Raw genomic sequence first — 24,945 nt, 5'->3', positions numbered from 1 at the left:
TAAAAGATAAATGTTAGTACAAGTTATACAAATGTTATATTTATACTAGGGCTGTCAAAATTATCGCGTTAACGGGTGGTAATTAATTTTTAAAATTAATCACGTTAAAATATTTGACGCAATTAACGCATATGCCCCGCTCAGACAGATTTAAATGACAGTATAGTGAAATGCCCACTTGTTAATTGTGTTTTGTGGAGTTTTGCTGCCCTCTGCTGGCGCTTGGGTGCAACTGATTTTATAGGCTTAAGCAGCCATGAGCATTGTGTAAGTAATTATTGACATCAACAATGGCAGGCTACTAGTTTATTTTTTGATTGAAAAATTTACAAATGCTATTAAAACGAAAACATTAAGAGGGGTTTTAATATAAAATTTCTATAACTTGTACTAACATTTATCTTTTAAGAACTACAACTCTTTCTATCCATGGATCGCTTTAACAGAATGTTAATAATGTTAATGCCATCTCGTTGATTTATTGTTATAATAAACAAATACAGTCCTTATGTACCGCATGTTGAATATATATATCCGTCTTGTGTCTTATCTTTCCATTCCAACAATAATTTACAGAAAAATATGGCATATTTTATCGATGGTTTGAATTGCGATTAATTGCGATTAATTACGATTAATTAATTTTTGAGCTGTAATTAACTCGATTAAAAATTTTAATCGTTTGACAGCCCTAATTAATACCCCTCTTAATGTTTTCGCTTTATTAAAATTTGTAAAATTTTTAATAAAAAAATAAACTAGTAGCTCGCCATTGTCATTACACCATGCTCACTCCCCAAACCCATAAAATCATTTGGATCCAAGCGCCAGCAGAGGGCGCCAAACAACAAAAAACAAGTAACAAGCGGACATAACACTGTTGTCATTTTAATCTGAACGGGACATGTGCGTTAATTGCGTCAAATATTTTAACGTAATTAATTTTAAAAATTAATTACCGCCCGTTAACGCGATAATTTTGACAGCCCTAAAATAAAGTAAGGTAAAAAAAAAAAAAAGATACTGTGAGGTACAAATAAGGTAATGTTTATGCGACTAAAAAAAAAAAAGACTGGAGACAAAATTGCGGACGAGAAAAGTCGTAAAGTCGAAATTGCGTAAGTCGAGTACGTCGTAACCCAGGGACTAGCTGTATAAGGCGCAGTGCCGGCTTTTGAGAAAATTGGAGGCTTTTAGGTGCGCCTCAGAGTGCAGAAAATACGGGGAAAAATATTGAAAATTTTTAATTAAAAAGAAATATAAAAATATCGAAAAGCACGTTCATTCGCTGCCAACCCTCTCGTCAACAATGGTTGACAGCCCTATACTGTAGAACCCTGTTCTTACCTTCCATTTTGCCGCAAGAACTGCTCTTCGAACTCTTTGAGATTCTTGCGGATTCGCTTCTTCTCCTCTCGAGTCTCTTGGAGTTGCTCAACCAGCTCTTGTCTAACATGGGACAAATAGAATAGAGTCAGTCACGACCCATACAAACTTTAGAATGTTGTTCAAATTTTTATTTTCGAGTCTTTATAGTTCAAGTGACTACTTTTGACTACTTTTCCACATAAGTGGATGCCAGTACTGAATTATAAATTATGTATTCAGTATACAGTGGGGCAAATAAGTATTTAGTCAACCACTAATTGTGCAAGTTCTCCCACTTGAAAATATTAGAGAGGCCTGTAATTGTCAACATGGGTAAACCTCAACTATGAGAGACAGAATGTGGAAAAAAAAAAACAGAAAATCACATTGTTTGATTTTTAAAGAATTTATTTGCAAATCATGGTGGAAAATAAGTATTGGGTCTACGCTAAAAGTTCATATCAATACTTTGTTATGTACCCTTTGTTGGCAATAACAGAGGCCAAATGTTTTCTGTAACTCTTCACAAGCTTTTCACACACTGTTGCTGGTATTTTGGCCCATTCCTCCATGCAGATCTCCTCTAGAGCAGTGATGTTTTGGGGCTGTCGTTGGGCAACACTGACTTTCAACTCCCTCCTCACCCCGTGGCGTCAAAATGATAAAAAGAACGGGGAGGAAAAATCCCAGAACCACACGGGGGACCCAATGAATGACCTACAGAGAGCTAGGACCACAGTAACAAAGGCTACTACCAGTAACACAATGCGCCGCCAGGAACTCAAATCCTGCACTGCCAGACGTGTCCCCCTGCTGAAGAAAGTACACGTCTGTTTTCCGAAATTTCCGGGTTCGCAGTGAGTCAGCAACCAGCACACTTTTGCTCAATAGACGATGTTTATTGATTAGAACATGCAGAATAAATGAGATTTATTGATTACAATCCCACAAGAGCAAGCAACAAGTATCAAAACAAGAAAAAGTGGTAACGATGACGTTAGATCTAGTTTGTCAATCCCAGAATCCCCGCGTTACCGTTACAGCACAACAAACTGTTCCTTAACAATGAAAATTGCTTACCGTTGACGAATGAGCGGGGAGCCAAATGCTCCGGCAAAGCTGCGAAGGAACAAAGCCAAGCAACCCGTACGTAATCCTCTGGCAGACTTCCGGGGAGTTGGGGGAATCTCCCGACTCTTATAGTCACGTCTGACGCAGGGACACGGGTGGCCACTCCCTGCCCCCACGAAAACTCACCACCCGAAGTCGTGAGACTCCCCCCCCCCCTGCAAGGGTATGAGACCCCCCCCCCAGTTGAGGCTCCCAGTGGTTAAAGTAGAATGTTTATCTCTCGTGAGATTCCCTCCTAACTATGGAACTCAAGTGCGTACTATGGTGCAAAACAAGTCATCTCGTGAGATTCCCTCCTAACTATGGGACCCAAGGTGAAAAACAATAGAAGTTGTTACAATCTAGGTCACAGAAGCAATCATACATCACAAAGGCATAATGTGATAATGTTAAGGCATCACATAATATTTTCCCCCATCAACGTCCAGGCCCGTCTGCGGTTCGCTAGAGAGCATTTGGATGATCCAGAAGAGGACTAGGAGAATGTGTTATGGTCAGATGAAACCAAAATAGAACTTTTTGGTAGAAACACAGGTTCTCGTGTTTGGAGGAGAAAGAATACTGAATTGCATCCGAAGAAAAACATACCCACTGTGAAGCATGGGGGTGGAAACATCATGCTTTGGGGCTGTTTTTCTGCAAAGGGACCAGAACGACTGATCCGTGTAAAGGAAAGAATGAAGGGGGCCATGTATCGAGAGATTTTGAGTGAAAATCGCCTTCCATCAGCAAGGGCATTGAAGACGAGACGTGGCTGGGTCTTTCAGCATGACAATGATCCCAAACACACAGACAGGGCAACAAAGGAGTGGCTTCGTAAGAAGCATTTCAAGGTCCTGGAGTGGCCTAGCCAGTCTCCAGATCTCAAGCCCATAGAAAATCTGTGGAGGGAGTTGAAAGTCTGTGTTGCCCAACGCCAGCCCCAAAACATCACTGCTCTAGAGGAGATCTGCATGGAGGAATGGGCCAGACAACGTTTGGCCTCCGTTATTGCCAAAAAAGGGTACATAACAAAGTATTGAGATGAACTTTTGGTATTGACCAAATACTTATTTTCCACCATGATTTGCAAATAAATTCTTTAAAAATCAAATAATGTGATTTTCTGTTTTTTTTCCCCACATTCTGTCTCTCATGGTTGAGGTTTACCCATGTTGACAATTACAGGCCTCTCTAATATTTTCAAGTGGGAGAACTTGCACAATTAGTGGTTGACTAAATACTTATTTGCCCCACTGTAATCGAAAGCTGCAGCCCTAAACATTAATTCCCTGTCACCATCCAACTTCAAATGGATTTGACGTTTAGTGCCGTCAATGGCGGCCAATAAATGAAATGATATAAAGGCTTACGTAGTGGCGGAGTGCAGGTTGGACAGCCGCATGTCTGTCACGTTCTTGGCGGGCGTTAATTCGTCCACCGGCGAGATAAAGTCGTCGACGTCTTCGTCCACGTGACCCAGAAAGCTCAGGACGTTCAAGTCGGGGCGGGCGGTCACCAAGAACTGCGTTTTGGCGTCGCTGTCGTCCTCAGAGCCGTCTTCCTCCTCCTATAAAGTTCGGAATTGGTCAGTTAGGTTGAGACTGGTCGAAACCGGTCTAGACTGGCTGCGATTGGGTTTTGTGGTTAAGAATCATACACAAACTTTCTGAAGGTTAGTTAACTAGGAAACACCATTTGTCTTGGTAGGCTTCAGACAAAATTTAATTGCTGTATAACTATTTTATTATTTTTATTATCAATTCAGGTATTTTTATATGTTTTTTTTTTTTTGCTTAATTTGTAGATTTCAAAGTTTCTGGACAAATGACGTGGGGATTCTTTACTTTGGTAAGGGAATTTCCTCTTGATTGTGGGGAATTCTTGGATAACTTCTTGTTGATTTCGGTTTAATTCCAAGTAATTTCCATTTTAGGTCATTTCTGGGTGACTTCCATTGTATTTTAGTCACTTCCTTTTTATTTTGGGACTATTATGTGTGACTTCTTGTTTGTTTTGGTCACTTCTACAGAGGTCGATTTGTATCTTTATTATTCATTAGAAAAAAGGAGCTTCTATCAAAAAAAAAGAAAATAGTAGCTTCAATCAAAATATGTATTTTCAATCGAAAAAAAGTCACTTCAATCAAAAAAATGAATGCAAAAAAAAAATTTGAGACTAAAAAAAGCATTTGAAAACTTTTATTGTTTGAATTTTGTTTTGGATTGAAGTGATTTTTTTTTTTATTGAAACAACTTTTTTGATTGAAGTAATGTTTTGCTTTCGGGCCACATTTTGGTTAAGACATTTGTTTTTTTATTATTCAATCAAAAAATAAGTTGCTTCAAAACCAGGGCTGTCAAAATTATCGCGTTAACGGGCATTAATTAATTCTTTAAATTAATCACGTTAAAATATTTGACGCAATTAACGCAGATGCCCCGCTCAGACAGATTTAAATGACAGTACAGTGAAACGCTCACTTGTTGTGTTTTATGGAGTTTTGCCACCCTCTGCTGGCGCTTGGGTGCGACTGATTTTATAGGCTTCAGCACTCATGAGCATTGTGTAAGTAATTATTGACATCAACAATGGCAGGCTACTAGTTTATTTTTTTAATTGAAAATTTTACAAATTTTATTAAAACGTTAAGAGGGGTTTTAATATAAAATTTCTATAACTTGTACTAACATTTTTCTTTTAAGAACTACAAGTCTTTCTATCTATGGATCGCTTTAACAGAATGTTAATAATATTAATGCCATCTTGTTGATTTATTATTATAATAAACAAATACAGTCCTTATGTACCGTATGTTGAATGTATATATCCATCTTGTGTCTTATCTTTCCATTCCAACAATAATTTACAGAAAAATATGGCATATTTTATAGATGGTTTGAATTGCGATTAATTACAATTAATTAATTTTTAAGCTGTAATTAACTCGATTAAAATTTTTAATCGTTTGACAGCCCTATTCAAAACCCAAAAATATTTTCAAAAAGAAAATCACTTAAAAAAAAAAGTTTTTCAATGCAAAAAAATATTTGAGACTCAAAAATTTGCATTTGAACAACTTAATTTTTCTTTGAAAAAGTTTTCTTTGATTGAAGCAATGCTTTTTGTGTTTGGGCCATATTATGGGTAGGACATTTGTGTCTAAATCATTCAATCCCCCTAAAAAGTTGCTCCAATTAAAAAAAAAAAAAAAATTTCAATCAAAGAAAAAATTCATAAGTAAAAATAAAATTGCCCTCCCCTAAAAATAATATTTTCTTTTTGGGGGAAAATATTATTTTTATTTGAAATGATCTTTTTTCTGATTAAAGTGCAAAAAGTTTTTAACTCACTTTTTTTGACTGAATCATTTTGACACAAATGTTGCACTTCGCTATTGGTCTGACATGTTTGAGTGACAAGTGGCTACACCAATGGCGTATGTCTGAAAAGCTTGAAGCAGCAAGAATCATAGCCACCGGCCAAGTGTCTGGCAAAGATATTTTAACACTTCAATAATACAGCTCCGCGCATCATCTGACCTTTCTCTTTGACCCTCCCCTCGCCCAACCGCACCCACTCTACACCTGCAAACCCCTTAAGAGGCTCGGGCCTGAATGCGGTTGCACCCCCAGCGCTCTCCTAAGTTCCGCCCCTGCTACTTAATGCTTTTAGATAATTTCCAGATGTCTTCCTGTTTATTTTTGGTCACTTAGAAATTTTTGGGGCATTTCTGCATCAGTTCCTTTTGATTTTCGCTCACCTCTGGTTATTTTAGGTCACTTGTGGGTGACATCCTGTTTATTTTGTTCACTTCCCATTTATGTAATGGCATTTTCGGGTCAGTTCCTGTTCATTTTTAGTTATTAATGGGACAATTCCAGTTGACTTTGGTCACTTTCTGTTGATTTGGGATAAATTCAGGGCAACTTCCTTTTTAATTTTGTAACTTCCTTTTATTTTGAGGCATTTAATGGGTCATTTCTTACTGATTTTGGGACATTTCATGGAAAATACAATCTTGTTATGGCCCCCATTAACTCCAAAGTATGTATATATTTTAAATTCATAAAACTCATATTTAAATAAGTGCAATATGAAGCGTTAAAGAAATCAAATCACATCAAATGTCATCAAAGAAGCAACTGAATTGCGCAGTTTTGCATTGTTAGACATCCTGCTATTGGACTTTTACGGAATATTCAATCTTTTGAATTCATGCGCTTTGTGTATTTGGTGAGTACCATGTTAGTACAATATCCTAAAAGCGACAAATACTGATTGAAAAACAAACAAAAAACACACAGGCAGCCATCCAATCAAAAGGCGGCCATGACGGTGGTCATTCAGAAAAGGGGTGGGCAAACTTTAAGCGCTAGAGCCACATTTGATTGTTCGAATTGAAAAAATAGGCGGCCCGTTTACAAAACTATCATGTAAAATATAACCATTTGTTTATTCCATCAATGAAAAATACATGTTAAGTTTAAAATACAATTAATTTACTGATGACAGATGAACTAATTAATTTAATTTTGGAGTCTATGAGGGTTAATTGCATTATTTACAATTTACATGATCTGCTAATCATTCTGTTTAAAAAAACTAAAACATATTGAAATATGTATTTTAGTCACATTTTGGAATCTAACGTGATTCTTTATTCTAAAACAGTAATACGTGTATTTACAGTTAACATAAACAACTAATTATTTCATCTAAAAAAAAAAAAAAAAAGGTTTATTTTGTATCTAGTGCAAAATATTTTTTAAACTACAATTCCTGTTTCATTTAAATTAGTTTTACCTACCCTTATAATTCACACAACTATCATTGTTTTATTGGTAATAGAAATTTATAATATAGATTAAAATTTTTTTTTTTTTTTTCCCAAAATTATAATTACTTTGTTATAGCCATATTTTAGCAATATCACTGATTTATGCTGATAATGATTTATTAATCTTTTCATTTTCATTTCTTTTTCATTTTTAAACAATTCCATCCTCAAAAATCTGTGGTTTATTTTTTGCAGATGCCGACCAAATCACTAAACCCAATATTTAATAACTAAATTCAAATGAATTGAAAAAAACCCAACATTTTAATGAAGTAATTTGAGAACTAAACGAAAGCTCAGCAGGCTAGATAATCCAATGCAACGGGCCGTACGTGGTCCTCAAGCCGTAAGTTGCCCACCCCGCTTGCGTGAACAGCTCAAGGCAGGCAGCGTCAGGCCTTTCACCTTGCCGTCATCGAAGAAGAGCGCGGTTACGCCCTCGATAATGGGTTGCAACAGCGGTCCTCGTCGCTTGGTGGAGGGCGAGCCCTGAGGCGACGTCGAGAAGTAGCCGATAGCCGGCGGGGGCGTCGCAGCGCAGCCGCCGCTGCTGCCGCCACACTAGCCACACGGACATGTTTTTGCGTCAAAAGTTGAGTTGTGCCAACTCGCTCGAAATATCCTTTATGCAGTCTTAAACAACTTGTCATCATAGCCTTCTTAGGGAACCGTATTAAGGAACAAAATGGTAATTAAAAACATAGAAAATACTAAAATGCAAAATAAAGATTGTAATAAAAAATAAAAAAGGGGAAAAAATGATAACATAAAACAATAACATGAAATATGAAACAATACAAGAGTAAAAACAAAGGAAAGCATACATAAAAATAAGTATCGATCATTTAAAACTCACGTTTTTCATTGTTTCTTTTTTTCTATTTAGATTATTTTAAAATATATTAAATATGAAAAATTTAAATGAAAATATATTTTCAAAATAAAATAAATACAAATAAATTATTTTGAAACATTAAAATAAATATATCAGTAATTTATGAACAAATAATGGAAAGAAAAAAAAGAAAAAAATGCAAATGAAAAGTAGACAAAAAAAATAAAATGTCAAAATTTGGAATGAAAATTACACCATTTATATTATTTTCTTTAAAAAAAAGACTTCTAATAATTTTATTGATCATCATTTTTAAAAAAAATCTAAATTTTAAATAATGTATTTTTTTATTAAAAATTTAGATGATTTAGTATTTAATTTAAAAAATATATACAACAAATAAAAAAAGATAAAAAATAATTAAACAAAATTATTATTAAACTGAACAAACAAAAAAATTACAATAATATTACAAAAATTGATGCAACAAAAATAAAAATAAATCCATCAATTGTCATTACGATACAACTGTAAAATAAACAATATTAACAAACTCAAAAACAAAAGAGAAAATAATCTATGAACAAATAATGATAAAAAAAATTACACAAATATAAATGAATCTATAACATAAAAAACCCTCACATTTTAGAAGTTTTAACATTTTTTCATGTAAACTTACGTGACTGTGTACAAATTAAATCTGAAAAATACAATTATAAAATAGACAATATAATTTCTTTAGAAACTAAAAAATAAAAGAAAATAAATTATGAACACATAATGAAATTTAAAAAGGAAACAAATTTGAATAGTGGAAAAATAGTGGAAAAAAAAAAGTAATAAAACAAAAAGAAAAAAACACCATACCATGTCTTGTTTTACCGACAAAACCGTCCCCAAATAATTATGACCAAAAAAAAATAATACAAAATAGCTCAGCTGAAGTTCATTTAGCTCAACTGAAGTTCATTTTGCATCTATCTGCCTGGTACAAAACATCTTTTTCATCCCGCACTATTTCAGCGTGAGCGTTCCAACTATTTCAGCTTGACAGATGTCCAAATTTTTGTCCCCACATCTGCATACCTACGAGGACAGTGCTCCCCGATGTGCGTGATGCGGTGGGATTACAAAAATGCTGTTATGTAATAACATACAGTAGAGCTCCCGTCTTACATAATGAACAATGTTTAACAAATACACCGACTATTATTTTTCTTATTCAGCACCGACACGTGCTTTTCCACCCGCTGGACGCTAAATCCAAAAACACTCGGTGGGATTAAACCTCCGTAAACGATGAGCAAGGAAAAAAAAAATATAGCGTATCGTTAACTTACGATAACAGGGATGGTGGAGGCCCGGCACAGGATCTGCTTGACCAATCGGTACCTGTCGTACAGCGGCTTCATCATCTGCCGCTCGTTCTTGGTCACCTGGAGGTGAAAATGAAAATGTTAGCCAAAAACGTTCCGACAGGGGAACTCTTTAACAATAGGTCTGCCAACTGAGATCATTGCCGAGCCCGCCGAAGTTATTGTTCACACTCGGTTGGCGGTCTGGGTCACAGCGGGAGTGGAAATAAGATCGTTCTTAACTCATTAGCTGCCACTGAAGGCAATTTAAACATAAATTATGTCGAACAAACGTTTTGTTTGCGCGCTGCTAATCTGAGCTGAACCTGTCCCCAATTTTGATTAAAAATGGCTAAAAACGGTGTCAATCGTTTGTGCTGGAACAGTTTTGTAGATATTCTGCTTTTAATTTGAAGTGATGACATCACGCAGCCCCACATTAACTGCAAAATGGACCCGAAGCGGTGCCGTTTGTTTGTGCTACGTTTGCTAGTTTCTAGTAGCTTTAAAAAACTTCATTTGTGCTGCTATTGTTTTATAGATATTGAGATATTGATTTCGAGTGATGATGTCACTCTCAGAATTCCATTTACTGCAAAACGGACCCGAAGCGGTGCCATCTGTTTGTGTTCCGTTTGTGCCAGTGTTGTTTTCGTCAACAATGATAACGAAAATATTTTGTCGACGAACAATTTTTTTTCATTGTGACGATGACGAATTAAAACGTGGCTTGGAAGACTAGAACATAACCAGACGAATGCCTTTTTCGTCTGATGAGACGACGAGACGAAAAGCAACATAGTTTCTGTCATTTGTTCACAATGCGTGACATTTTCATATTGTACGCGGACTCGTGGAGTATGTCAGCATGGATCGTAGCGTTGTTTGGGTCGTGTTACTCATGTGAGCTGTGCTGTGCCATTCCCTCACTTTCTGCACCGGACTTTAGGATGCATTTCAAGCTCTTCTGCGCTCCATCTTGCTAGTTTGGAAGCACATGGTAAGATTTATTTTCTAATCGTAGTAATAGAAAATATGCAATGTTGCTTTAGCCTTTAAAGATCTGTGCTGAGTAATCATCACACACTAAATGTAACTCGTCGCGTTAGCATTCACGTCAACTTTAGCGTGGCAAGCATCCTCTTAAAACACTGGCCAGTCGAAAGCGGCCCTTGGCTTTTCTGGTCTAGCCTTTTAAAAAAATATATTTGGATGAATGGCTTGGACGTGAACTAGTAATAAACTCATTGAAAGAGTGTTAATTGGATGTCTTACATTAAATATTCATATTTGTTTATTCTTTTTTTCCCTTTTTGAATAAAAATACAGTAAAAAAAAACATTTTTATTAATTTTGTTAAGGTTGATTTATACATATATATTTTACCGTTTTTACAGTATTTATTTTATATTTATTATCTTTTAATCGATTCAAATTTGCATCATTTTTCAGCCTGTTTAATAGTACAATTTCCTTTATATTTTTTGTTTTGTTGACATATTTGGTAACTAAAAAAATGTTTTTATTTTTTAAAAAATTTATTTTAAACAAAGATCAACAAAGAACAAAAATGTTCCTTTAAAAAAAATAATAATTAAGAAATAGATGAATGGATTGGATCTTTACTAGTTTAAAGTCATCTTAAAACGCAGCAAAAGGTTGACTGGACGCCAAATAATTAGACGTGTATTATCGTCAACGGGTCACGATGACTTACGGGTCGTCCGTGAATGCTCTCGTAGTAGAGCAGAGCTTTCTGGAGGGCAAGCTTCTCGGCGCCTATCTGCTCTCGGGTCATGTCCTGTCAGGATGGAGCACACAAAGTCAAATTTTATCAATTGCTAATTACTCTTGCCATTAGTTAACCGAAAGATAATCATCTGATTACATCCCGGACTAAAAAAACCTGAAGATTTTAAAAATAATTAAACACTTGAAATAAATATTTGTAACTTGTTGTTTTTACTAGAGATGTCCCGATCGATCGGGTCCGATCACGTCATTTTCAAAGTATCAGAATCGGCAAAAAAATATCGGCCATGCCTTTGTTTTATATATTTTTTAATTAAATTATTTTCTAATTGTATTTAACGTTACAGACATTATATGTTACACTTATCCAGAGTCTTTAGTTTAGGCTTAAGATAGGGTTATCAAATTTATCCCAATAACGGCGGTGATTAATTAAAAAAAAAAAAAGTATCACATTAAAATATTTAACGCAATTAATGCATGCGCTGCACGACCCACTCATGCATTGTCGCGCTCCATCTGTAATGGCGCCGTTTTACCTACATAGAGAGCTAAAAGGCAGCGTAAAATGAGTAGAGTGAATTTTGGCAGCCTTTGGAGCCTTATTTTAGTTGGCTAAAGCCTTACAATCCCTCTCCCTACAATTAGAAATATAATGGGAAGCAATGTGGGGAAGCAAGGTAGCAATTGATCTTTTTCTTAACACCTTATGTTACTTCCCAACGCAGAGAAGATATATCAATTGGTAGCACTACGCACAGTCATGGTTCCACTTTCCATCATGTATTTGGGCATGGCCTTCAGTATCATTTCCTGAAAGCTCAACAAATACACTAGATGGCAATATTTAGTCACAATATACAAAGTCACAAGTCTTTCTATCCGTGGATCCATCCCACAGAAAGAATGTTAATAATCTTGAGGATTTATTGTCATAATAAACAAATACAGTACTTATCTACTGTATGTTGAATGTATATATTCGTCCGAGTTTTATTCATTTTTTTCTTAATGCATTGCCAAAATGTATATGATCGGGAAAAATTATTGGTAATGATTGGAATTGAATCGGGAGCAAAAAAAAAAGCAATCGGATCGGGAAATATCGGGATCGGCAGATACTCAAACTAATACGATCGGGGTCGGATCAGGAGCAAAAAAACATGATCGGAACAACCCTAGTTTTTACTTAAAACATCAACCAAAAAAAAAAAAAAAAAAGTTTAAAAAAAAAAAAAAAGAGAATAATTACATTTTAATCTTTTTGTATTTATTAAATGTTAAAAATGTAAACAAAATAAATATTTCAAAGAATCAACTAAATAAGAGAATTATACGCTTAAAAGGAACAAAAAAATCAATTTTTTTTTAATAAATAAAATTTACATTCATTTACTGTTTTTAGTTCCTTGTTCAATTATTAAAAATGTAAACAAAATATGACACAAATTTTGATTATTTAAAAGATAATGATTTTAAAATGGGAAGATATATATTTCTTTGTATAAACAAACCTTAAAAAATTAAAGGCCATTTTTCTCCTTTTAAATTTTTTTAAAAATTAATTAAAAAAACATTAATACAAATATTTAATGTTAACTCTTTCAGTGCCATTGATGACGATAGACGTCAGATCACGTGACGTTCTATCATCCTTCTGCTATGAATTGCAATGAGTTTGCCATGATTATCGTCCAATGCATTTGAACTGGGAGGGCTGGCAGCGATTCGTTCATTCGCTGCCAGCCCTCCGAGTTCAAATGGATTGGACGTCTACCTTTACCAATGGCAGCCAATGAGTTCCTCACTACAACCTTGCAATCAAGGCGCTTTTACCTTGATGTCCTCAGGCCGGTGGACTTCCTGGCGTTTCTCCTGCAACTTCTTAACAATGCCCTCCAACGTACTCTCCACTGGGGGTTTGGGCACCTTCTCCTGGGCGGGCTTCTTCTCCAGTTGGGAGCCAAAGCTCTTGGGAAGCGTGTTGCTGCGTTGCCGAGTCAACGGTGGGAGATCCTCCTCGGATTTCAGAAGCTTGTGTTCTGGAACAGAAGAAAGACAGTAAAGAATTTTTTTTTAGTTCATTCGGCAATTGAGGGTTATTGTTTTTTTGACGGTTACCTTTGAGATCTTTGCGCAACTTTGCCAGCTCGTTCACCCATCGCAGAACTTCGGGGTTTCCCGCTTTGTCGCTATGGGAAGGCTGGCAAAATAACACAAAAAAAAATGGATTAACAGTGTTTTTATTTTTGACTAGGTACATTTTTTACATGACAACATCACGTAAAAACTAGGGCTGTCAAACGATTAAAATTTTTAATCGAGTTAATTACAGTTTAAAAATTAATTAATCGTAATTAATCGCAATTCAAACCATCTCTAAAATATGCCATATTTTTCTGTAAATTATTGTTGGAATGGAAAGATAAGACACAAGACGGATATATACTAGGGCTGTCAAACGATTAAAATTTATAATCGAGTTACTCACAGCTTAAAAATTAATTAATCATAATTAATCACAATTCAAACCATCTCTAAAATATGCCATATTTCTCTGTAAATTATTGTTGGAATGGAAAGATAAGACAAGACGAATATATACACTCAACATACAGTACATAAGTACTGTATTTGTTTATTATGACAATAAATCCACAAGATGGCATTTACATTATTAACATTCTTTCTGTGAGAGGGATCCACGGATAGAAAGACTTGTAATTCTTAAAGAATAAATGTGACTTTGTATATTGTGACTAAATATTGCCATCTAGTGTATTTGTTGAGCTTTCAGTAAATGATACTGTAGCAATTTACCTGTTCTGCCCAAATGCATGATGGGAAGTGCAACCATGACTGTGCGTGTTGACACCAATTGATATATCTTCTCTGCGTTGGAAACAGCATTGGGTGTTAAGAAATGGATCAAATGCTGACATTCTTCCCCACGTCACTTCTCACAATATTTCTAATTGTTGTGGGAGGAATTTTAAGGCTCTAGCCAATTAAAATGCACGGTTCCAAAGACTACTTGAATCCACTCCAATCATTTCACGCTGCCTTTTATCTCTGTATATAGGTAAAACGGCGCCATTATAGGTTGAATGTGACAATGCGTGAATGGGTCGTGCCGCGCATGCTTTAATTGCTTTAAATATTTTAAAGTGATTAATTTAAATAATTAGTTACTGCCCGTTAACGCGATAAATTTGACAGCCCGAGTAAAAACAGAACTATCATGTAAAAAGTTTTGTTTGTTCATTCGTTAAGATTATCCCGTTAATTTTGCCCATCGTTTTTCCTACTTACCCGATATTTCCGTTCGTCTTCAAACCTCTCCTCGAACCTGTGGATTTTCTTCTTCAGGACGTGGATTCTTTTGGTTAGCTGGGCGGTGGTCAGTTCCTCCTTGTCGTCATCGCAGGAGCCAAGAGAGGAGCTCCTCCTACGACTGTTTGACAAAAAACACTGTTATTACATTGTTATTACACTGCGTAACCTTAAATTGAACTAAAGTTAGCATTTACCTGACAAAGGAGTGGGCGTTGGGGGGCGACGGTGGCACCTCTGTGTCGTCCAAATATTGCTGGCACTGGCCATAAGCGTAGAAACGCGGAGACGGCATGGGGTCGCTGTCTTCCTCCAGCAGCTGGCGAATCAGGCGGCCGCCGGAGCACGGCGACACGCGGGCTTCGTCGCAGTCCGTGATGTCTCGCGAATAAGCTGGGACCGGATCTGTTGAATATTCAAACACACAAAAGATTTTTTAGATTCAAACTTAGTCAGGGAAATAAAGATATGAACTCATTGGCTGCTATAGACGACCAGAGAATGATTATGTTTGTGTAAGCTTTGGAAAACAACAGCACAGTTATAAAGTCACAATATTCAAAGTGCTACTATGTGCAGCACTGTTTTTGATATCGTATTTTCCGCACTATAAGGAGCAGCTTAAAAAATGGCCTATTTTAAGTGTTTTCATATATACAGTGGGGAGAACAAGTATTTGATACACAGTCAATGGGAAAACCCACTGGCAGTGTATCAAATACTTGTTCTCCCCACTGTAGGGTGCACCGCATTATAAGGCGGAGTAGTAGTAGTAGAACTGGTTGGGGTTATGTTATGCATCCACTGGATGAAGCTGCGCTATAGGTAATGTCATGCCAAAATTAACTAATATATAAGGCTCATCGGATGATAAGGAGCATTGTCGGCTTTTGAGAAATTTGAAGGCTTTTAGGTGCGCCTTACCCGCGCTATAATGTAAAATCTTGACTTAACAAACAACATTTCTTTCTCAACAAGAACAAGTGCTTACTTTATGAACAAAACACTCACGTAGATCATGAATTCACATACTATGTAAGGTCACGGTGTCCACTTGGAAGACCATGCAACCCACAAGTCTTTGGATCATTCTCAGGCTCAAAGACTTATAGACCCTACCCACCGACGTCACAAAATCACGTGATCGCTGTATTGTTCCGCCCCCTTGTCCGTCATTTTGTGTCTGTATTATCAATGGTCTCAATTGATCGAGCAATTTATAATGCATTTCATGGAAGACCCGGTGCTTTCGGATGCCGTAAACTCACTTGATGCGTTGCATAAAAGGCGTTATGTGGAAAAGCTTCAGTTTATCCATTCGCCAGATCCATATTTGATGCCTAAATCGATGTTTTTCGACCCGCTGTCTTTGCCTGACATCTGCTAGCTACCCTGATATGTACAACTATGTTGTCCACACAAAAGCAGCCTATTCTCACGAAAGTTTGAAAAACTTTAAGAGCTTGGAGGCTTATAAATACTTCGTTGCTGGTTGGGTGAAACAGGTCCTCGTCCACGAAAATTCGGCAGGAATCTATCTTGTGCTTGGAAAGGTGAGTTACGAAATTTTCAATTCAAAATCTTTTGTTCTTGCTAATATCCACTGTCAAGTCTAATGTATTTCATGTAATTTGTCAATGGAGCTAGGGCTTTTAATGTTTGTATGGTTTAGCGATAGCACTCTCACTACATACATCCGTGTATGTTGTCGGCGATTAGCCTAGCAATGATCTTAATTGTGGTTATTTGTCGGCCCAAAACCCTCTAAATGTATATTAAATGCATCTTAACAGATATAAAATGACTACGACATAATCTGTGGTAATCGTTTGGAGCCCAGTTTTCTCGTCGAATTGCAGCAGCCCATCTCGCTCTCTCCTCTCCGGGTCTCTCGGAATCCGGTAGAACTTCAAGTCTCTTCGTCTATCTTCTCTGTTATTGCAACCGACCGCCACACACGCCTTCACCATTTTGATTATTAATGTTAACGAGCAGAAAAACACGCCGTAAATAGGAGGAATGTACGTAGCCGTAACAGGTAAACACGATGTGTTGACGGACAATTGGGCGGCACCAGTCAGGAGGACGGAGTTGTGACGTCACGTGGGTAGGGTCTATAGGTACACTTTCCGAGTAGACTTTACACAGTTTACTCACCAGTGTTGTTTTCATCAACAGTGACGACAACGAAAATATTTCGTTGATGAACAATTTTTTCATGATGATGACGTGACGAGCTAAAACATGTCTTGAGAGACCCAAACAAAACGAGACGAATGTCAGTTTTCGCCTGACGAGACCAGATGAAATTTCGACAGTTTCCGTCTTAAGTTCACGATGTCTAACATTTTATCGTATGTGTAGTTAGCTCGCATCGTGGCAGTGTTTGATCATGTCACTCATGTGATGTGCAGCCCCTCCCTCCTGCCCCCTACACACGCTTACTCACCAGTGTGCTCCAGGCTCCATACTTGCCTTTTGTGAAACACATGGCAGGTGATGCTTGGTAAGTTTTGTTTCATATCTTGGCTAGATATGCCATGCAGCGTCAGCCTTTAAAGGTCTGTGCTGAGTGATCATCACACACTAAATATAACTTGTAGCATTAGCATAGCGTTTGCGTTAGAGTCGCCTTAAACTCATGGATAACTTTGTACATACAGTTTGTGGTGTCCAGGTGAGTTTAATTAATTGAAAAAAATGCAATGTTTTTCTGCTGAGTGTGTATTATCAGGAAGATAATATTCTTGAAGACTACAACTATGTGCTCGTTTGTCAACGTTCATTCGAAATTGTTGGAAATGTTATATTTATTTATCCATGAATTTTTTTTCATGGAATAGAACTTTTGAAAACTTTTTCTGAGTAATTGTTGACTAAAGTTTGAAATTTGGCTGCGTTTTCGTTGACTAAAACTAGACGAAGACGAACACATTTCGAAATGACTAAAATATGACTAAGACTGAAACACTACAAAGAAAATTAAAATGGCTGTCAATCACGCTTTTCCATAGTTCACTCACGCAGGTCATGAAATCACCAACGGTCACAGTTGTGACTTGGAAGGTGTACACACAAGTCTTTGTGCCATTCACATGTGCATTTTAAACACAAGAAACAAAAAACCCCCAAAAAAACCTAAACATTTCTATTTATTTTTGGATCAATTTTACCTCTGTGAGGATTCCCAGCTAGTCCCCCCAGTTTAAAAGAATTGGATACCTGTAATTTAAAACACTAGCTGTCTTGAAAAATATTAGACTATTATTAATTTTTAGTAGGGCTGCAGCTATCGATTATTTTAGTAGTCGATTAATCTATCAATTAGTTAGTTTGAATAATCCAGAAATTGGATAAGGAGCATTCCCGAGTGTTTCTTTAAACTATGCAGAATTGCACTTCCATTTAAAAATGAATTGAAATACCTGAGCTTAGCCTCAAACAGTATAAAAAAATAAATAAATGAGGATATAAGTACAACAAGAGAACAATTTGCCAACTTGGATTGCCGAAGTCCGCTACCTTAAATTTAATAAAAAAAAACTTTTTTTTTTTTTTTTTTTTTTTTTTACAATGCTCTTAACAAGTCGTTCACACATATTCCCTCCAAAAAACAGCTACATATTCCCGTAAACTAAATTACGAATGCATAAAAAAAAAACAGTAGCTCAAAGAAAAACTTACTGTATGTTGGTCTTAACAGGAAGCAGCTGGATTCAGTCAAGTTAAATGAGTTATGTTATAATCACTGTTGCCACTAAAAAGCAGTATATCCACCCAAATAAATTAAAACTAAATGCAAACACTTTCTAAACACACCATTACAATGTTAGTCTAATTAAACGAATTCTCAAAGCAGCAAAATTTGATTCGAAGCTTTTTTCTAATCGAATTACTCGAGTTAATCAATTAATCGTAGGCAAAAATCATGTACCAACCAAAACTTTTACTTCTACAAAATTAAAGCCGTATTCCTCAGAATGTTAAGCTGTGCAAAAGAGCACGTTTTGAAGCATATCGCACCTTGTTTTTCTGGTTTCTAATGTTGAACGACAAAAGGTGTTACCATAGCAATGCGCTAAATCTTCCCTGTCAGTGGACAGAAGCCCACCACACCCGACCCCTGCGCGTTCAGAACGCCAGTGGGAAAACTTCCACTCTATTCTGTTTATCCTCTCGACTCCACCCGGGCCATAATTATGTCTACTGACAATCCTGGCTCTATTAAAAATGCCCAGCGTTCTTTCTGTGGGATAATGTCAGGCCGCGACCCCCGCTGAGCGGTACACTTTGTTCTCTGCTGCCTCTCCCCATATGGCGGGACGTTAATATGTGCACATGTGCGCTGGAAAGACTGCGGCAGCTTGTCAGAAAGGAAATAAACAAAGCCATCGTCAGTAAAAACACAGAAGGTGTCAGATGTGTATTTGTCTTGGAGTTTGCTTCAATTCACAGCAGGGAAGAAGCGACTCCAATGATCACATGCTAGAAAAGTGGTTGAGTCTAAAACGGAGGTGGTTAGTAACTCGTTACATTTACTTGAGTGACTTTTTGAGAAAAATGTACTTCTAAGAGTAGTTTTACAACGCCATACTTTTACTTGAGTAGATTGATGAAAAAGAAATACTCTTACTCTGCTACATTTGGCTACACAAGTCTTTACATTCCTTCTCTTTATTCTACATATTAGTTTTTACCAGGGGTGTAACGGTACACAAAAATCTCGGTTCGGTACGTACCTCAGTTTTGAGGTCACGGTTCGGTTCATTTTCGGTACAGTAAGAAAACAAAATGCAAAATATAAATGTGCTAGTTGTTAATTACACACTTTTGTGCTTTCAACAATAGGGACATTGGCCTATACAAAGCTAGAATTCTGCTCAAAAAGTAGCGAGTATTTAAAGATAATCCAACAACAATTTGCCTTTCAGACCCCTGCCTATTGGTCAGCTTTCTTTCTGAAAGAAAGAACAAAAAAGAAGTCCTGTGGTAAAGAGAAAAACAATCCCAACGACAAAGATTTTAACATGTATTTTACAAATGAAATGCCTCAATGAATCTTTTTTTTCTAATGAACGGTTTTCAAAAGCTTTATTGGTGGATTTTCTCAAGTTAAAGCACCACACAGAATTTAATACATTTAACTGTGTAAGCAGCATCTGTGTATTATTCTTATTATTTAATTACACGTGTTTTAGCTCATTTAAATTTATTTCATTTAAATGGGCTATTATTTATTTTATTATGTGTTTATATTTTACAAATGTGATGTAGTATTCATTTATATTGTATATTCTATGTTGTATAACTTTAGTTCCTATGTGAATATTAGTTCCTACTTGTTTTGTTGTGGTAGGAGGGTTTTGTATTGAACACGGGGCCGTGTTGGTTATTATTATGGCAGAGAAGACAGCAGTAAATCAACAAAGACAAGTCAACTGTGCCCCGATCTACCACTCAAGAGACCTGATGGACTCAAAAGGTGGGTTACGATTGCATTTAAGTTTGAAAATCGACCGGATCCACCGTATTTTTACACAAGTGACTTCCGGTCTGCCCGATCCTAGCTAGTAGTATTGACGCAGGAGGGCCGCGTCTCGCGTTGAATAATAAACTCTGCCGTTCTTTTCGCGTGCGCCGCGTTGAGCCGCTTCTGGGACGCGTCTAACTCGCGGCCGCAGTGCGACTGGTGTGCATTGGCTGATAGACTTTAATGCCCGCGTTTCACTGCGTTCTCGCGGCGGCCACGTTGTCGCGCCGTTGGCGTTTCTGGGTTATATACTGTCCGTGTTGGTCCACATTATAGTAGAGAAGACGGAGTAAATATAATCTACACAAACAAACTTTAACCCGATCGACTCACAGTCTCAAAAAGTAAGGGTTACATTACGTCTGAAACTCGTTCGGTACGCCTCCGTTCCGAACCGAACACCCCGTACCGAAACGGTTCAATACAAATTCATGTACCATTACACCCTTAAGTTTTTACATTTTTTTTTTTTTTTTTGCGAGCGAACAGTAGCTCTACCAATTTCACCAATGAGACGTCGCAACAATAATCACATTATTGACTCCATTATACCAATCAGGCTCAAGCTTACTGTTCTATTATCACGCCGGCCTGTTCGATCACGTGGAATCTTTAAAGCAGCGTAAAAAATAAAGTATTTGACAAAGAGCGCTGCACTTAACATGACTCGGAAGTCCGGATTTTAACCTCTTTCCCAGTTTTTTGGGGGGGGCAGCAATTGACTACGGAAAAGCGGAGATATGATCCTTTTAATTTCATACTAAGAACTGTGATGGAACTATTCACTTTTCAACTATTCAAACTAGGAACTATTTTCTCCACTAGAGGCACTCTTTGGTCGAATGATGCTTCCTTTCTGTAGATTTTTTTTCTCTTGCCGTAATTTCAATGATTCAATGATTTTTTTTTGTATTTCTTTGGCTTATTGTGGTTATGTAATAGGTTATACAGTGATCCCTCGCAACTTCGCACTTGAAACTTTGTGCCCTCAGTCAATCGCGGATTTTTTTTTCAGTAAAAAAAAATACAGATGAGCTGTCTTGAGCCATCCCTCTCGCTCTCTGCTCTTTGTTCGTCAGGCAGGCAGTGCACGTGCACTGGAGTTGTTTATGAAAGTTAACGATGACTGACAGATAAATGTGTTTGATCTTGCCAGAGTCCCGAACTTCTGAAGCGCCGCATGCGTCAATCATCGTTTAATTTGTTAAACAGTTGCTGTGGCAACTCATTGTGTGTAAGTGAGAGGATTAGACTCACTCAGTGAAGTATTTAATTAATTAATTAAATTTCTTTTTTTAAATTATTCTTGTTTAAAAATAATTCTGTGGGACCGTTAAGATCTTCAAAACTTATCATAATTATCACATTTGAAGTGCTTTAAAATACATGTATTAAAATATATATATATATATACATATATATATATATACATATATACATATACATTTTTAAAGAAAAAACATGTCTTATATGTATCTCTTTCCAATGCTAAATCTGAAAAAATACATTGAACACACAAAAAAAAAAAATGTATGCGCTACTTCGCGGTTTTTCACTTATCGCGGTGAGTGATGGTGCCCATTAACCGCAAAAAATGAGGGATCATTTTTGTACAGTATAATAATAACAGCTGTTATAGATAACTTTGGGCTAAGAAAAAAAAAACATTGTTTTAAAAAAAAAAGTTAAACATTGTAAGCAGTTACTCACAATGTTACTCATTACTTGAATGTTCTTTTCACCACTTTTTTACTTGTACGTGAGTACATTTTTTGGATGAGTACTTTTACTTGAGTAATATTACTTTGAAGTAACGCTACTCGTACTTGAGTAAAATTTTTGGCTACTCTCCCCACCTCAGTTCAAGAGTAGTTTTACCTCACTATACTTTTAACTTTTACTCGATTTGTCAAAAAGAAACGCTATCTTACGCCATTACTTTTGGCCACACATATTTCCTCTTTATTCTACATATTAGACTTGAATTTATTTTTGCCAGAGATGCCCACAGTGGTGCCCCCGGTTTCTCACAACAATAATCACATGACCCCTAGTTATACCAATCAGACCTAACAATACAGTCCAATGATCACACCAGCCTGTTTAATCATGTCGCGTCTGAAATGCTTCGTAAAAAATTAACTACCGTAATTTTCAGACTAGCTGCCACCCACCAAATTTGACACAAAAACAACATTTGTTCATTGATAAGCCGCACTGGACTATAAACCGCAGCCGTCCTCACTGTATTATGGAATATTTACACCAAAAGATATTAACCACTAACACTTTATTTGACAGAGGCATCATACGACTGTCATAAGACCAAATGAACCACAATAATGCTTTGAACCAATTGGCTGCAAAGCTTTATTGCTTCACGAAGCTTCATTTGGCCATGACTGCTCCCTTGGGGGAGACAGTCAACCAATGCTGCCACCTGCTGTCGACACTGTTGTTGTCCAACATGCCTCCAATTATGCATTGCAGCGCAACAGATGTAAATAGCAATCAAAATTCAAGATTTGTGCTAATTATTTCTTCAGTTACTGTTCCAGTTGTTTCATTCATTGTTAGTTATGGTATTTTGTAACATTTTAATTGACAGTGGCGTCATAAAACTGTCATAAGACAATCATAATCATGACATTGTCATGAGCAATAATGAATGCTTATAACAAATATCATTTAGTGTCATCCGGCCAATTAAAAGATCCGAGCTGGACATAAATGGAGTTAGTGACATAATTTGCCGAATGACACTTAATGACATCTGTCATAAGCATTCAGTAATGCCTATGATAGTGTCAAGTCATATATATAACAGTCTTATGACGCCGCTGTCAAATAAAGTGTTACTTATTAACCCAAATAAATCAACAAATAAGACCACTGGACTACAAACTGCAGGATTCAAAATGAGGGAAAAAAGTAGCGGCTTATAGTCTGAAAATTAAGGTATTTAACATAAGAGCGCTAATGTTAACATTACTCAAAAGCGCACATTTCAATCTCTTTCTAGCTTTTTTTTTTTTTGGCATCAATAGACCGCGGAAAGCCGGAGATATGATGGTTTCAAATTCATGGTAGGAAATAATATCTCCACTAGAGGGCAGTCAAGCTTTTTGGATGGGTGATGTTTCATTTCAGTAAATTTTTCTAGCTGGATATCAATGATTTCTGTGTTTTCTGGGCCTAATATTGTCATGTAATAGGTTATAATACAGTATAATAATAACAGTTCATATACAGTAGATGACATTGTGCTGAGAAAAAAAAACATTACTACTATTGTATCAAAAAAATTTGATATTGTCACTCATTACTTGAGCTTTGTTTTCACCAAATACTTTATTTACTTATAATTGAGTACATTTTTAGGATGACCACTTTAGTATTCTTATTGTTGAAGTAACACTAATATTACTCGAGTAATATCTTTGGCTACTCTACTCACCTCTGCGCCTAAACGTCCCTGGATAGCATCAATAAAAGAGAAGGAATCCTTTTAATGGCGTCCAAAGCAAGTGCACTCATGAAACACAAAACGTGTCAGCTTGCCATTTAGCTAAAGGTTGACATAATGTTGCTCGGCGTTCCAGCGTGTTGCCATGCGAATCCTAAAGGTCATTGTGACGGACAGAAAACTTTCAAACTGCTTTAAAAAATACCAACCACTTCATTCCATTTCCAACATCCTATTTTAGTGCAGCAATGCCGCGTTGAAGAGTAACAAGTGCTGCTAACAACATTCATTGTGATAAGCCTCCTTCACATTTAATCTTTTATTTGATTGTCCTGACAACTGAAGGTTTTTGGCTCTTGATAACCATTCGGCATGAAAAACACAAGTGTGTTTTTCAACTCAAAGGCCATATTTAGCAGCACAGATACTTGAACCGTCTCTCATATGGAACGCGACAAGACGCTGCTGGCACAAAGTCGACTAGGACAAAGGTATCCCCACTGTCGTGCCAGTTTATTTATATAGTAGTGCTGTACTTTACTGTTGAGTCAGCATGGATTAATTCAATACCGAGTTGAACTCATGTGCCAGTGTCATTGACGGCTATAGACATCCAATCCATTTGAATTGGGAGGGTGACAGCCATTGTGTTAGCAAACCAAGTCCAAAACTATCGTTGAAAAATGAACTAACAGTGAACGGGACAGGCATAAAAAATACAAAATTTTATTGCTTCAGTGTTTGTACTGAGAAGTTTGAGTCATCAACATTTTTTTGTAAACGGGCTGAGTTGACATAAAAGAAAATTGCAGTCTAGTTCATTATAGTGTTACAAAAGAAGAATTACTTTTTTTTTTTCAACTGAATAATGGCTATTTAACTTTTTCTCCTATCTGAATGTGCTTTAAAAATAGATTGACTACACCTCAGAATGTCCAAAGAGTTAGAGAATGACAACTCTTGTCAATTCCTATTAATTTAAACCAGGGGTCCCCAAAGTTTTTCCTGTGAGGGCCACATAACTTTTCCCTTCTCTAATGGGGGGCCGGGGTCAGTTTGTAACAGAAAAGGTGTGACGATTGCAGGAGTGCCTAAATGTAAAAATTACGGGTTGTCAAACGATTAAAATTTTTAATCGAGTTAAATACAGCTTAAAAATTAATTAATCGTAATTCAAACCATCTCTAAAATATGCCATATTTTTCTGTAAATTATTGTTGGAATGGAAAGATAAAACACAAGATGGATATATAAATTAAACATACGGTACATAAGCACTGTATTTGTTTATTATAACAATAAATCAACAAGATTGCATTAACATTATTAACATTCTGTTAATGCGATCCATGG

At 36.5% G+C, this 24,945-nt stretch overlaps 1 protein-coding gene across 4 annotated transcripts in view; it reads right to left on the bottom strand.

Moving 5' to 3' along the window:
* Window positions 1–24,945, bottom strand: part of fam13a (family with sequence similarity 13 member A) — a 131,030-nt gene that overhangs the window by 2,767 nt on the left and 103,318 nt on the right. For 3 of the 4 annotated variants that reach the window (XM_057842690.1, XM_057842692.1, XM_057842691.1), the window contains exons 15-23: window positions 14,794–15,001; window positions 14,576–14,717; window positions 13,385–13,466; window positions 13,100–13,305; window positions 11,229–11,312; window positions 9,497–9,592; window positions 7,724–7,879; window positions 3,852–4,048; window positions 1,348–1,449 (exon numbers count right to left, since the gene is read on the bottom strand). In XM_057842690.1, the coding sequence (XP_057698673.1) occupies window positions 1,348–1,449; window positions 3,852–4,048; window positions 7,724–7,879; window positions 9,497–9,592; window positions 11,229–11,312; window positions 13,100–13,305; window positions 13,385–13,466; window positions 14,576–14,717; window positions 14,794–15,001 (1,273 nt within the window). The remainder of the gene's footprint in view (window positions 1–1,347; window positions 1,450–3,851; window positions 4,049–7,723; window positions 7,880–9,496; window positions 9,593–11,228; window positions 11,313–13,099; window positions 13,306–13,384; window positions 13,467–14,575; window positions 14,718–14,793; window positions 15,002–24,945) is intronic. The other variant, XM_057842694.1, reaches the window with a different exon arrangement.

This window comes from Corythoichthys intestinalis, chromosome 8 (assembly GCF_030265065.1).
Source record: "Corythoichthys intestinalis isolate RoL2023-P3 chromosome 8, ASM3026506v1, whole genome shotgun sequence".
Taxonomy (NCBI): domain Eukaryota; kingdom Metazoa; phylum Chordata; class Actinopteri; order Syngnathiformes; family Syngnathidae; genus Corythoichthys; species Corythoichthys intestinalis.
This window is presented reverse-complemented; position numbering and strand designations above follow the sequence as displayed.